At 43.0% G+C, this 13,908-nt stretch overlaps 1 protein-coding gene across 1 annotated transcript in view; it reads left to right on the top strand.

The window, feature by feature from the left end:
- Positions 1-13,908, top strand: part of THSD7B (thrombospondin type 1 domain containing 7B) — a 91,297-nt gene that overhangs the window by 49,319 nt on the left and 28,070 nt on the right. The window contains exon 6 of the mRNA XM_044305047.1: positions 3,130-3,275. Within this exon, the coding sequence (XP_044160982.1) occupies positions 3,130-3,275 (146 nt within the window). The remainder of the gene's footprint in view (positions 1-3,129; positions 3,276-13,908) is intronic.

Genomic DNA, 13,908 nt, shown 5'->3' with positions numbered 1-13,908 from the left:
TTCGAAATATCGAATTTATAGCACTATATTCGAAATATTCGCGAATTAGCGAAGTGCCGATATTCGCGAAAAAAATTCGCTATTCGAATATTCGCGCTCAACACTAGTGGGATATACCAGTCGTCCTTCCAAAAAAACTGATTGAAGTGGGGTGTTATATACCAATATACTTTCTTTGCGCATGCGCGTACGCGAAAATTATATTGCCGATATTTTGAATTAAAAATAAATTGAAGATCGCAAATTCGAATATTACATCTGGTCGGTCACTGTCCATGTTGTGGTGCGATTTGTGCACTTCTAGTAATTATTTCTTGGCTGCAAATATGAGCTGAAGGTTTTTCAGGTTCGCCTGCCATTAAAATGAATGGGACCCGCCGCGAACTTGCGGCTCGTGAACATTTGATCGCGTTCGCGCGATCACATTTGCAAACCATCCCGGCAGATGTTCGTCCATCACTATTGACTGGTTCTTGTAATAGTTAGTACTATCACTATAAACTGAGACCTAAGTGCGTTATATTGCAGTTTTTACCAACTAAATCTGAGCATGGGGCAAACAAACATTCCCCATGTGTATTATATTGATATGTGTTGTCATGCTGTGCAACACCTGGTTTACCTGTAATGAAATGGGTATTGTAGTGTTCACTCATCACACTAAGTGCTGCTGTTAAACATTAGAGATGGCCTTGCGGTTCGCCCGGCAGTCGTTGATTCACCGAACATGCGAACATCTGGCGATGTCCGCTGGCGCCATATTTGACCCATGACACACACACACATCAGGTTGGACCGGACAGACAATTGAGACGTTTCAGCACATGGACACACCCCCGCCCTATAACAGAACCCGATCTGGCAGCCATTTTACATTCTGTTTTGCCAGTGTAGGGAGAGGTGCTTTGTGGAGCAGGGACAGACTGTTAGGGACACCAAACGCTAGCTAGTAGGGCCACAAAAGTCCTTTTAAGGACTGGTATAGGTGTGCTATCGATAGGTGTGATAAACTTATGCTTTCTAACAAAACAAAGTATATTATAGTGCATTTGTATTGTGCAGCAGTTGTGTGCGGTTTTGCTGCGATACCACAGCTATATAGATAGACAAACGCTATTGGAATAACTAATTGCAACTGGTGTGATATACCTGTTGCCTCCCAAAAAACTGATTAAGGGGTGCGATATACCTGCTTCCACAAAATACTGATTAAGGGGTTCTATATAACTGCTTCCACAAAATACAGATTGAGTGGTGCGATATACCTGCTTCCAACAAATATTGATTAAGGGGTTCTATATACCTGCTTCCACAAAATACTGATTGAGGGGTGCGATATACCTGCTTCCACAAAATACTGATTGAGGGGTTTGATATACCTGCTTCCACAAAATAGTTATTGAGGCCTGCGAAACACCTGCTTCCACAAAATACTGATTAAGGGGATTGATATACCTGCTTCCACCAAATACTGATTGAGGGGTTTGATACACCTGCTTCCACAAAATACTAATTAAAGGGGATTGATATACCTGCTTCCACTAAATATTGATTGAGTCCTGCGATACACCTGCTTCCACAAAATACTGATTAATGGGTTTGATATACCTGCTTCCACCAAATACTGATTGAGGTCTGCGATACACCTGCTTCCACAAAATACTGATTAAGGGGTTTGATACACCTGCTTCCACAAAATACTGATTGAGGGCTGCGATATACCTGCTTCCACCAAATACTGCTCTTCTCTAGGGACTTTGGCACAGGGTAATTTTGAAAATAACAGGCAGAGGAAGAGACAGACCGTTCCGCAGGGGTGGCAGGTGCACCAGGCCAGAGCGTAAGTGGGAAGTTGGAGAAGGTGCGTGTGATTACTTTAAAGGACGCACCAGAGTTGGTTGAGTGGCTCACTCAGCCTTCCGCTTCTGCACCCTCCTCATACTCTGTATCTCCACCCTCCTCACTCTCTGCTGTGTGCACCCCCAAAGACACCACCGCGACCACCACCATAGCCCCTCCACTCGAGTCAGAGGAATTATTTTCCCATCCATTCCCAGACCTTACCGATGCGCAGCCATTCTTGGCATCGGATGAGGAAGAGGAGGTAGCAACTGCCCCTTCCAGAAGTCTGACGACAGTACCCAGATCAGTCCAAGGAGGGTGTTCCCCGCTGTTGCTGCCTACTACGAGATCTCTAATGTCAGTGGTGGTGGTGGTGACGATGATGACGTGTTGATGGACGTCACGTGGGTGCCCACAATAGAGTTAGAGGAGGGGAGTTCAGAGGGAGAGATGGAGCAGCAGATAGGGAGGAGAAGGAGGAGAAGCAGGCAGAATACACAGTGCACAGGAGGCAAAAAGCAGACAGCAAATGTATCTGGAGCGAGCCATCCACCATGCACGGTCACATCTTGCGCTCCCAGGACGCCAGCACATGGCTCCGCAGTGTGGGCTTTTTTTTAACATGTCAGCTGCTGACAATAGTGTTGCCATCTGCAGCCTGTGCTGTCAACTCCCAACACTCACCTAGGGATCACCGCCTTAAGAAGGCACCTGGCTTCCCATAACCGAGCCCAGTGCGAGCAACGCCGCCAGAGCCCACAAAGACACACTCCCCCCACCCCACGTACTGCCTCTTCTAATATACCTCCCTGAAGCCACATGGTGTGAGAGGAGGCTGCTGTAACACAGGTCCCAACAAGTGAAAAAACAGTTGACTTGAGAGGAGGCATTGTAGCCTCTCAAAGTGGTATATATCTTTACCCAACTCTGTGTTCAGTTGCCAGAAGTTTGTCCAGGCTGTAAAAAGCTTTTTCTTGTGAAACCACCACGCATTTTAACCTTATGTTGACTTTAGCCACTAAAAACTGTGCCTAATTGTGTGACCATAAACCTTTACATCTGGTGAGATAAACATTACTGTATCTCAGCATTTATAACGGGTATCTTTTCCTACGCTATATGCCATTGTGCATCACGAACACATATTGCACATAAACTGTTGCACTGGCAGTGGCTCTGTAGCTCTTGGATCTTTATTGTGACCCTCTGTGTAATTGCATCCTGATTTATGAGCATTTCCCCTTTACGAAGAGCTGCTAAGAAGTGACTATTATATTTCTATCCTAGGTCAGCAGATGCGATCCCGCCACATCAAGATGCAAGCTGAAGCAGATGGGAGACCTTGTCCAGTGCAACTCCACCAGTACAGAAGTTGTACAGTTTACCCCTGCTATTCCTGGAACTTTGGGGAATGGTCAGTGTGTAAAGTGGAGGTATGTAACATGACGGGAACTGACTACTGCAATGCTACAGGTGTACGGTCAGGAGTTTTGCTTTTTCAAAAGAGGTTTCCACTTATAAGGTATTAACTTGTCCAGGGGCGTAGCTATTGGAGGTGCAGAGGTAGCAGTCGCTACCGGGCCCAGGAGCCTGAGGGGGCCCAAAGACCCTTGTGCCGCATGTGAAGACAATGGTATTGCATGCTATTCAAGTTACACCTCTGGCTAGAGGTAAGGGGTTAGGTCAGGAATTTGCCATGGGGGAAATGCCGTTATCATTTTTGCCTCAGGCAGCTCAAAGGCTATGTGCTTCCCTGCGCCTGGCGAGAAAGCACTGAGAGAAGGGGGGCTCAAGCTGAACTCTTGCACCAGGGCCCATGAGCCCTTAGCTACGCCCCTGCGTTGTCGATCAGACTCAAAGGCCATTCACAGCAGAAGACCAGATCTGCCAACAGTAGCTTGCTGACAGTCACCACGTGACAGCACAGACTGTATAAACTGTACAAATAGTTTGCAAATAGATGCAAAGAACAACAACAAATAAGAGTGTCATACAACACTCTAATGCTAAAGGTGGAAATTCACTTTATTCAAAGGGCTTTAGAAAATTGTAGAACTATCCTTAGGATTGGCAGGGGTCCGTCATCATGTAGCCCAAGCGTTGTTTGAGGCACAGCACCTCACTTTTGTTAGTGGTGGTGCCTGGTACTACAGCTCACTGCAACTTCATCCTATTCAAGGAAAAGGAAATGAGCTGCAGTACTGTTTATCGCCACACTGGAGTATGGAGTTCAGCTTGGTAAACCATGATGGGGTCGTGGCAGCCTCTTCAATATTGAATTATAGGTCATCAATATCTTAGTCTGGAAATATCGCTTTACAGTGGTTCTGAACAACCCCTACAATAAGTACTCCCATGACACTAAGTAGTTCACCAATCAACTGTAATCTGTTGGGAAACTTGGCAGCAAGTGTTCCGTTTCCTTGCAACTCCATCACATGGAAAATGAAACATTACACAGTGTAAAAACCTACAATTGTAATGAATGGGTTGTCAATATAATGCAGGACAGGACAGGTCCTCCAGAGCGAAAGATGCTTTTTGAAACCACTCTCCATTCAGGAGATAAGAATCCCTAATAAATGACTCATTCTGTTAGGCTTTCCTAATAAAGGTATATGAGCATTGATCGTCTAAAGTAGAAAAACCCCTTTAAAATGTGTTTGCATAAGGACTGTGCTTCCTTGTGCAATCATAACTGTGAAGGAACAGGTCTTTTTTCCATATTGTTTCTTTTATCCATAGTTTCAGCTACACAGCTAGATGCATTTCACTCAGAAGCAGAGGTCAAATCCCTTCTGTGAAATCTGCCAGCACTGTAGTGCTGTGATGTCCTTTTCTTTACTTCCCACCATGTATGTTTTCAGCTCTAGAGTTCACAGAACTGTTAAGGAGGGGAGATCACACACACACAAAGGATGCTCCAATAATCTTCAAAAGCAGTGCAGAAGCAGTTCTTCTATCAGGCTCAGGATCTCAGCTAGCTCTGTCACGCCTCCATTTCCTGTGACCCGTCTTCTGTGTCTCTGTTACGAGAAATGTATCTTGCCTGACCACAGGCAGTGGACTGCAAGTTAGGTGGAAGTGAGCCCCCTAGTGGCCATGACTTTACAGCTTTTTTCTGGTGGATGCAGGCAGATTTTTTAAATGAAGTGATTTGGAAATTTGCTAGTTACACCATTCTCTAGTAAATGAAATGAACTTGTGTGAATGTACAGTGACTCTTTAAGTATAATCTAAAGGGCAATTGCTAAACGAGTGAACAAAGAAGATAAAACACAGATACAGTGGATATAAAAAGTCTACACACCCCTGTTAAAATGTCAGGTTTCTGTGATGTAAAAAAATGAGACAAAGATAAATCATTTCAGAACTTTTTCCATCTTTGATGTGACCTATAAACTGTACAACTCAATTGAAAAACAAACTGAAATCTTTTAGGTAGAAGGAAGAAAACATGTGCACACCCTTAAACTGATATTTTGTTGAAACATCTTTTGATTCTATTACAGCACTCAGTGTTTTGGGGTATGAGTCTATCAGCATGGCACATTTTGACTTGGCAAGATTTGCCCACTCTTCTTTGAAAAAACACTCCAAATCTGTCAGATTGTGAGGGCATCTCCTGGGCACAGCCCTCTTCAGCTAACCCCACAGATTTTCAATCGGATTCAGGTCTGGGCTCTGGCTGGGTCATTCCAAAACTTTAATCTTCTTCTGGTAAAGCCATTCCTTTGTTGATTTGGATGTATGCTTTGGGTCGTTGTCATGCTGAAAGATGACGTTCCTCTTCATGTTCAGCTTTCTAGCAGAAGCCTGAAGGTTTTGTGCCAATATTGACCAGTATTTGGAACTGTTCAGAATTCCCTCCAGCTTTACTAAGGCCCCGGTTCCAGCTGAAGAATAACAGCCCCTCGGCATGATGCTGCCACCACCATGCTTCACTGTGGGGATGGTGTTCTTCTGGTGATGTGCAGTGTTGTTTTTGCGCCAAACATATCTTTTGGAATTATGACCAGAAAGTTCAACCTTGGTTTCATCAGACCATAACACCTTTTCCCACATGCTTTTGGGAGACTTCAGATGTGTCTTTGCAAAATGTAGCCTGGCTTGGATGTTTTTCTTTGTAAGAAAAGGCTTTCGTCTTGCCGCTCTACCCCATAGCCCAGACATATGAAGAATACGGGAGATTGCTGTCACATGGACCACACAGCCAAGACTTGCCAGATATTCCTGCAGCTCCTTTAATGTTGCTGTAGGCCTCTTGGTCGCCTCACAGACCAGTTTTCTTCTGGTCTTTTCATAAATTTTGGAGGGACGTCCAGTTCTCGGTAATGTCACTGTTGTGCCATATTTCCTCCACTTGATGATGACTGTCTTCACTGTGTTCCATGGTTTATCTAATGCCTTGGAAATTCCTTTGTCCCCTTCTCCTGACTGATACCTTCTAACAATGAGATCCCTCTGATGCTTTGGAAGCTCTCTGTGGACCATGGCTTCTGCTGTGGGATGCGACTGAGAAAATTTCAGGAAAGACCAACTAGAGCAGCAGAACTTTCTTTGGGGTTAATCAGAGGCACTTTAAATGATGGCCGGTGTATGCTGACTCCGATTTTACAATTGAGTTGTACAGTTTATAGATCACATTAAACGTGGAAAAAGTTCTGAAATGATTTATCTTTGTCTCATTTTTTTGCAGCACAGAAACCTGACATTTTAACAGGGGCGTGTAGACTTTTTATATCCACTGTATATTACAGAATAGTAGCGATTACTGTACTGCTATACTACCGACTCTTTAGCCAGTTAAAGGGTAATTTGGGTAAATTCACACACCTAAGAAGAAAAGATCCTTCAACAGAAGCTTGGGGCAGTTTTAGTATTCTTACAAGTATTTTAAAAAATAGCTAACAGCAATAAAAAATAATCCAAAGATATTACAAAGATGATATTGACTACTGTATATACTAATCGGCAATTAAAGGCAGAGCTTCACTCGAGTTAATTCTAATTTAAAGGGCAATTGCTTGTAAATACTGAGGCCTGACGCGAGCAGTGTCAGCGGGCAGCCAATTTATGTCATGCACTGATTAACGTTCACCATCCTGTTCGCTGACATGATTATTAAAGGTCATTGTTACTTAGGTAAACATTCCTGACACTTCTTCCCTCCATCTGCGCGGCATACAATTAGAATAATGGTTCTCGGAGCGCAGGTACCTCCTCGGCTTATTTGCCGCTGACGTTATTGGCAAGGAAGATCAATAAGTCGTTATATATTACGTGGAATACTTCATCCAGGAGGATCTCGGAAGGCCCATTCTGCTGCGTATCAAGGCCGTGGATTTCGGGGACGGGGGGTGGGGTGGGGGAACAATGACTTCTGAGGGTCAAATTATATAAATGCAGTTATTTCCTACCTTTGTACAGAGATGGTCTAAAGGACAACAGTCATCGATCCTGTGGTACAGGAGAATGCATGACCATCCAAGCTTATGTTATAGCAGGTTAGCACATATAAAACTAGCATTACCCTATAGGAGTTAATAATGACAATTAAAGGCTATAGACACCTTTGGAGCAATTTTTATGATTGCATTTTACTCAATTTTGGGATAAAAATCATGTTTTCTGTTGGTCTGTATTAAAACTATTCAGCCGTTTCTGAGATACAAAGGGTTAAAAATCTGTTTGGAAGCTGTAGCAGTCTGCATACCCTTCAATCTTAATCACTGGTTTCGATAACAGGCTGAACTGGATGGTCAGACGTCTTTTTTCAGTCTTATAAACGATGCCACTATGTTACTATCTAGAAGTATATTTGATGAGCTGCAGTCAGATATATTCCTGCTCCTCCTCCCCTCTCACAGCATGCAGTCTCATACAAACACTGAAGAAGACACATTGCAGCTTCATCCCCCTCCCACCCCCTCTTCTAATCACTTTTTTTGGAGACTGAGGTTTATTTTTATTAACCTAAATCATGCACATTAATCCGTTTTGATCATTTCGTTGATATCACTGATTGTAATTATGAGTGCACCTATAATAAAGAGAAGAACACGTGACGTGCGTATGCTTATTCCTGGAAGCACCACTATTGGAAACTTCAAAATGATTTAGTTGATTAGGATAGTAGCATAGAAGCATCTGCTCCATTTTCTACTTCTTGGATCCCATTAGCAGAGATAAGTTCAGCAACAGGAATCTTCAGTGACTGGTCAAGAGAGGGGCCAAAGCATTGGCCACAAGGGACTTTGGTAGACATCAAGGAAAGCAGTCCTGGTCCACGGACTACTGGGAACTATGGCACCAAACCATTGGTTGTCCAGGCCATGGGGTTAAGTCATCAGCACAATGCGGATAGCTCATTTTGCCAGTTTTCCAAGGGTGCTCTGACTTTTGACATATTTATGGGCATTGTACTGCTGTTATCTATGGGGCGGGCGGTGGCCTAGAAGACCGGACCAGGCTCTTGGCACTGTTTTTCCCACTCTGTTTTCAGGGCGTTTTCGCATGGGTGGCGATACAAGACTATTAGTATTCCTCATTTCTCATGATAAAGTCTTTTTTCCTTATAAGATGATGTGTGGAGCACATGAAACCTTAGTACTTCCAGAATATGGTAACCAGTAAGTTATATAGATTTTATACTGGTGACCTCCTGTTCCCAATAACAGGAGTTAAGAGGCAGTAAAAGTGACTGAGAGCTTGGTTAATCTTGGCAATTGCGGAGATGAATGCACATCGTCCTCCTGCAAGGCTTTCATAAAGACACGGCCTTTATAGGATGCTCTCCATCTACATCTCTGCACAACTATACCATATAAACGGCCATCTATCAAACCGCCAGGCACATCCATAAACCTATAGAAACATCCTCACTTCCAGTCACTTCAAATGCCTATAAGACAACAACTACTTTGTAAATCACAAAATGTAGATGTGTTTAATAAAATCTTTATCTACCCGAAAACTGAGAGCAATAACATTGGGTAAAAATGGTTGCGTGTAATATAATATTTCACTTCTTCCCCGATGGACCCCTTGTCGAGAATAAAATGTATTTCTGGGTGATATTTTAAATTGTAGGAGTCATTTAGTTTACTATGAGTAGGTTCTACATTCTGTCTGGATTTATTTTATAATGTATATACGATACGGATAGGGTTTGGTCTTGTAGAGCTTCAAATCCTCTGCTTCCCTTCAAAAAGCCACAGACTTAAATGGTAAGTTTTCACTGCTTTGAGCCACCACTAGGGGGAGCTTAGGTGAAGACACTTTATTGAATTATGTTTAATGGGAGCTGTATGAATCTATATGCAGTGAGCTCCCCCTAGTGGTGGCTGCAGGCAGCCAAAATTTTATAAGGAAGCAGCCAAAACAAAGGTACGACACCTACTAAAATATATTATGAAATAGTTCAGAAGTGTAAAGATAGATATGCTAGGCAGCTAGATAGATAAATATGTGATTGATAGACAAAAGATAGATAGATATATAGTTGTTAGATAGATAGACATTAGATAGATTTATGTATTAGGTCTATAGGCCTATTCTGTAGTTTTGTAGTATGCCCCTGATTATATACTGTATTAAGGCAAAGGAAGTTTTTTCTGCTGGATTCAAATGGAAGTTGACTAAATTTGTACCATGTTCCATTAGATGACATATTATGGAGGTTTTCCCGTAGATTTAAAGGGGTTGTCCGAGTTATGAAAAAAATAATATAGCACTGTAAATCTGATGGTCAACAATATATGCATAAGCTAAGCAAGTTTTAGGCAAATTCTATTTCTTCATTTCCCTGGTTCTCCTCTGGCCCATTGTTTACCTGCATTAACAACAATCTCTGGAGTTTCCTCATGAATATTTGTGCCCCTTCCCCTGCTCTGCAAAGGGAGTGGATACAAGTGCTGCCCTGAGTGACATGTCTGACTGCTGGGAGACTCTGCAGAATGTTGTATGTGTAGAACTACAAGTCCCAGCTGTATAATGACACTGCTAAGGGAGTAAATACAAGAGCTGCCCTGAGTGACATGTCTGCCTGCTGGGAGACTCTGCAGCATGTTGTATGTGTAGAACTACAAGTCCCAGCTGTATAATGACACTGCTAAGGAGTGAATACAAGAGCTGCCCTGAGTGACATGTCTGCCTGCGGGGAGACTCTGCAGCATGTTGTATGTGTAGAACTACAAGTCCCATCTGTTCAATGACACTGCTGAAACATACAGGATCTTCACCCTACCTGTTCTTGTTCAATGCTCTGCAGAACTCCTCCAGTCTGTCAGCTCTGTGTCTGCAGGATGAGGAGGTAAGATCCTGTCTCTTCACTACCTGCAGTTACTCAGCAAAGCCTTCAGCCCAGAGAGTGTGCTGGTGAAGGGGTTAATCTTTCCTGAAGAATCCAGGAGAGAGCAGACATAAGTGCAGGGGGCGTTGCTAGCACAGTGACGTCTTGTGAACAGACACAGACCTGCTCCTCAGGCTTGTGCAAGAAACATCATCAGAGCAGGGAGAGAAGCTGACATCACAGGTCATGTGACCCTCAGCGAGATCTGAGAGAGGAGCTACTGCAGATAAAGTAAGTGCACGGTAAAGCCCTTACATTTGACTAGTTAGAAACATACAAAAGACAAAAATATAACCCCTTTAATGCTCCATGTGCCGTCATGCAGACTCCATTTACCCTAAATACCCACTAAGACAAAGTTTGAAGAGCAAAATTCCAGATTCAGAAGTGTGCACTCCCTCTGGACCCCTCCCTCCCTTTGCGTGTCATGTGTGCAGTGCTGGATTTGTGAGGTTATTTCCTCTAGAACCGATGCTTTTTATGGTTTATTTTCTTATCTAGAGTGGAGCTCATTTTATTGGCCCCTTTTACTTGCTTTTCTTATCGTTAACATGTCGCAGGGATACGCTCGGCTGGAATTGGACCATTGCTTTGTCTTATAAGACGCACTTATGTCTTTTAAATAACCATTACTGCTTTCAAAGAGAAATTATGACGCTTGCAAAGAAAGGCAGAAAGTTTTAATAATTACAGAGTTCCCTGAAAGGGTTTATATTATTAAACAAGAGATACGTGTTTTTCGGGTGACTGTTGGTTTTCTTGACAAATATCAGTTTGTAAAGACATTGAGGCCACATATATACAGTATGTATAATATAGGGCAGACACAAGTTGAAGATTTGCCCATCGAAGTCAACCAGCACCAGGTGGAAAGCATGCAAATATTATGCTTGTAGCCTTCTTTAAAGGGAGTCAACAGTTTTGACCTGCTGACAGCAGTAGTTAAGAGTGAGGGAAAAAAGGAAAGCATACCTTTTGTGCTATTTCTATTATCAGGAGTAGTGTTAATATGAAGTTTTATTCTGCCAGGTTCTGCTCCTGCAAGTGCACTGGAGGCAGAGCTGCTCTGTGCAGTGCTCTCTGCACTAATCTTCTTTACAGACCCTCCCTTCTGATCTAAATGACAGCCGTAGTGGTCTCCTGGTTGGGTGCTACGGCTGTCGCTCAGAATGTAGGGGCAGGACTGTGAAACAGTTTAATGCAAAGAACAGTGAACTCTTCACAGTGAAACTCCATCAAGGCACTTGCAGGAACAGATTCTGTCAGAATAAAAATTCATAGCCACACTACTGATCATAAAAGCTGCCTATGGCTGTCAGCAGTTTAGCATGGTAAAAACTGCTGACAGACTCCCTTTGAAGTGATTTTTTACTATTTTTTGTGCTGATTAAGTTTTAAAAATAATGGGCCCTTTACATGGGTCAATAATCATCCTAAAAGACTGTTCATAAGAATCATTGTTCCCAATAATTAGCTAATCATCATCGCTTGTTACAGGTAATTTATCTGCCTTTGTAAAAGGAACCTGAGGCTGGTCATACACATTACATAGCTGAACCGACAGCTATCCCTCCTGACCCCTTTATACACATGCACTGTCAGCTCGGCCGAGCATGCATGTGTCCTGAATGGGGAGATGGGAGAAAACCCCTGCCAGATTCCTCATGCAGCAGCTTATCTTCTGAGAACAGAAGGATGTTGGAACTCAAATCCAGCATGCCCGATCCTTACCTCCCCAGACATCCCGAGACCCTCATGGCTGCTGCTCCTACTGAACTCGAAGATTCAAAGGACATTTATCTAATACATGCACGGTCAGCTTAAATCTATGCAGGGGATTTGGCCCTCTGTTGGGGGGGATTTGGCGGCTGCATGCTATCATGGTAAATGTAAGAAAAGGAAATCCCAGAATTCAGGGGTGTCGGTAAATCAGACATTACTCAGATAGGAATCCTGGAGGTGTGTGATTTATAAGAGCTTGTGCATCAGGATGAACCTAAAAGAACAAAGTTGCAGGAGGGTGGTCTACTGACAATTGAGCAACCCTTGGTGAATCTGTAACACAGAGTCGTTTTCTTATTGTATATGTACTGAAGTCATAGGTGTGATTTCATGTACTGCCAGGTGGCATCTGTGCTGGCAATACTTGCTCTGTACCACCAATTTCACAATTTTTCATGCATCTTCAGATACTACAGAGTGGCCTACAGCGCACCAGTTTGCTGTTTGACCATAGCTTTCAATGGTTTATGCATTTTGTTAAAAGGGTCCTTTGTGTTGCTGCAAAGACTCCTGATCAGCTGTGATCTGTGGAGGAACCTGTGCTTAATTTTCCTACAGTGCCTCCACAGGAGAAACTAAGTATTACGCCGTTTCCAATTAACTGCATGAACTTGTTTTATCCTCCAGAGCGGGAAATGCTCTTTTGTGATCCTGTTTTTTTTAACCCCTCCTCTATTAAAAGGGTTTTCTAAACCAGACAATCCCTTTAAATACAGAATTGGTAAACAATGATGTGCTCTGTGTCCAATAGACACTCCTTGGTAAAACCGGTTTCTTGATGCCACCTTGGTTGGACGGCCTTCAACCTGTGAATTGCGATCTCCCGTGAGGATTGGTGGGAAATCATAAAGAGATGACTTTCTTCTATGTTACTTTTCCCCATTGACGTTTAAATTGCTCCTGCATCCTTCCAGCTGTGGCTCAGACTTGTCAGAAGAAGATAATGGATTTTCTAAAAGATGTTATTTACCGGGACATTTCTACAAGTCTGAGACTATGTGCATACGGTAGCGATAGCACAACAGATTCAGTTCGGCGTAGATTACACACTTAGCATATCGTACACAGCGGGCGCGGTCCTGGTTTCTAAATGCACAGTAAATATTCCAAGTCTAAGTACACAATCTATTTCACATGGATCCATTTTCTCACTTTCTTCTCCTCCTGGGGGATTACAGTTTGCAACATTTTAGAGAAGTTTTAGAAATGTAACTTTTTAGTTTTTCTGACTGGTTTTCAGAGCTTGTTGAATTGGAATGTAACTGATATATCATAAATATCCAAGGACCGATCTCATTGAGATAAGGGAAAGAGGGGCCAGAGCATTAGGGGCCCCACAGCCCCTCACTTACAATCTAAACCACGTGTTTATAGGGGAACTTGGCGCTCAGCCTTTTATTTTGCATTAGCTAAAAAAATGTTTTATTGAAATCACTTGTAGCTTAGACAGTTTCTGACAGATCTGTAGAATATCATAGAATGAAAGAGGCGGCATAGATATAACAGTCTATAAATGGAATAATAGACGGAAAGCATTTCACACGATGGAACCACATCGGACAACATGCCCAGGAATGACAGTGACTACAAGCGTAAAAATTAGGGGGAGGGGGGACGACGAGAAGAAGGGCATTCTCTAAGCTTCTGGTCCAGATGAGCAGGTGGTGCCTATTAAACTTGGCACAGCTGGACTGACACAGCAGAGCTGGACTAGAGTTGATTTAGTAAAGCTTTGGTGTAAAGTAGTAGAAGTGACTGGGTGGGAATTTTGTGATGGAAAATGGTGTTTGCTTGGTGCTGCTGGGGAGGTACAGTATCTTGTGCTGCACTTTAGTATTTCGCACAGCTGAGGAGGTATTGTGTGCTGCACTTTAGTATTTGGCACAGCTGAGGAGGTATTTTGTGCTGCACTTTAGTATTTGGTACAGCTG

Source organism: Bufo gargarizans, chromosome 8 (genome assembly GCF_014858855.1).
Source record: "Bufo gargarizans isolate SCDJY-AF-19 chromosome 8, ASM1485885v1, whole genome shotgun sequence".
Lineage (NCBI taxonomy): Eukaryota > Metazoa > Chordata > Amphibia > Anura > Bufonidae > Bufo > Bufo gargarizans.
This window is presented reverse-complemented; position numbering and strand designations above follow the sequence as displayed.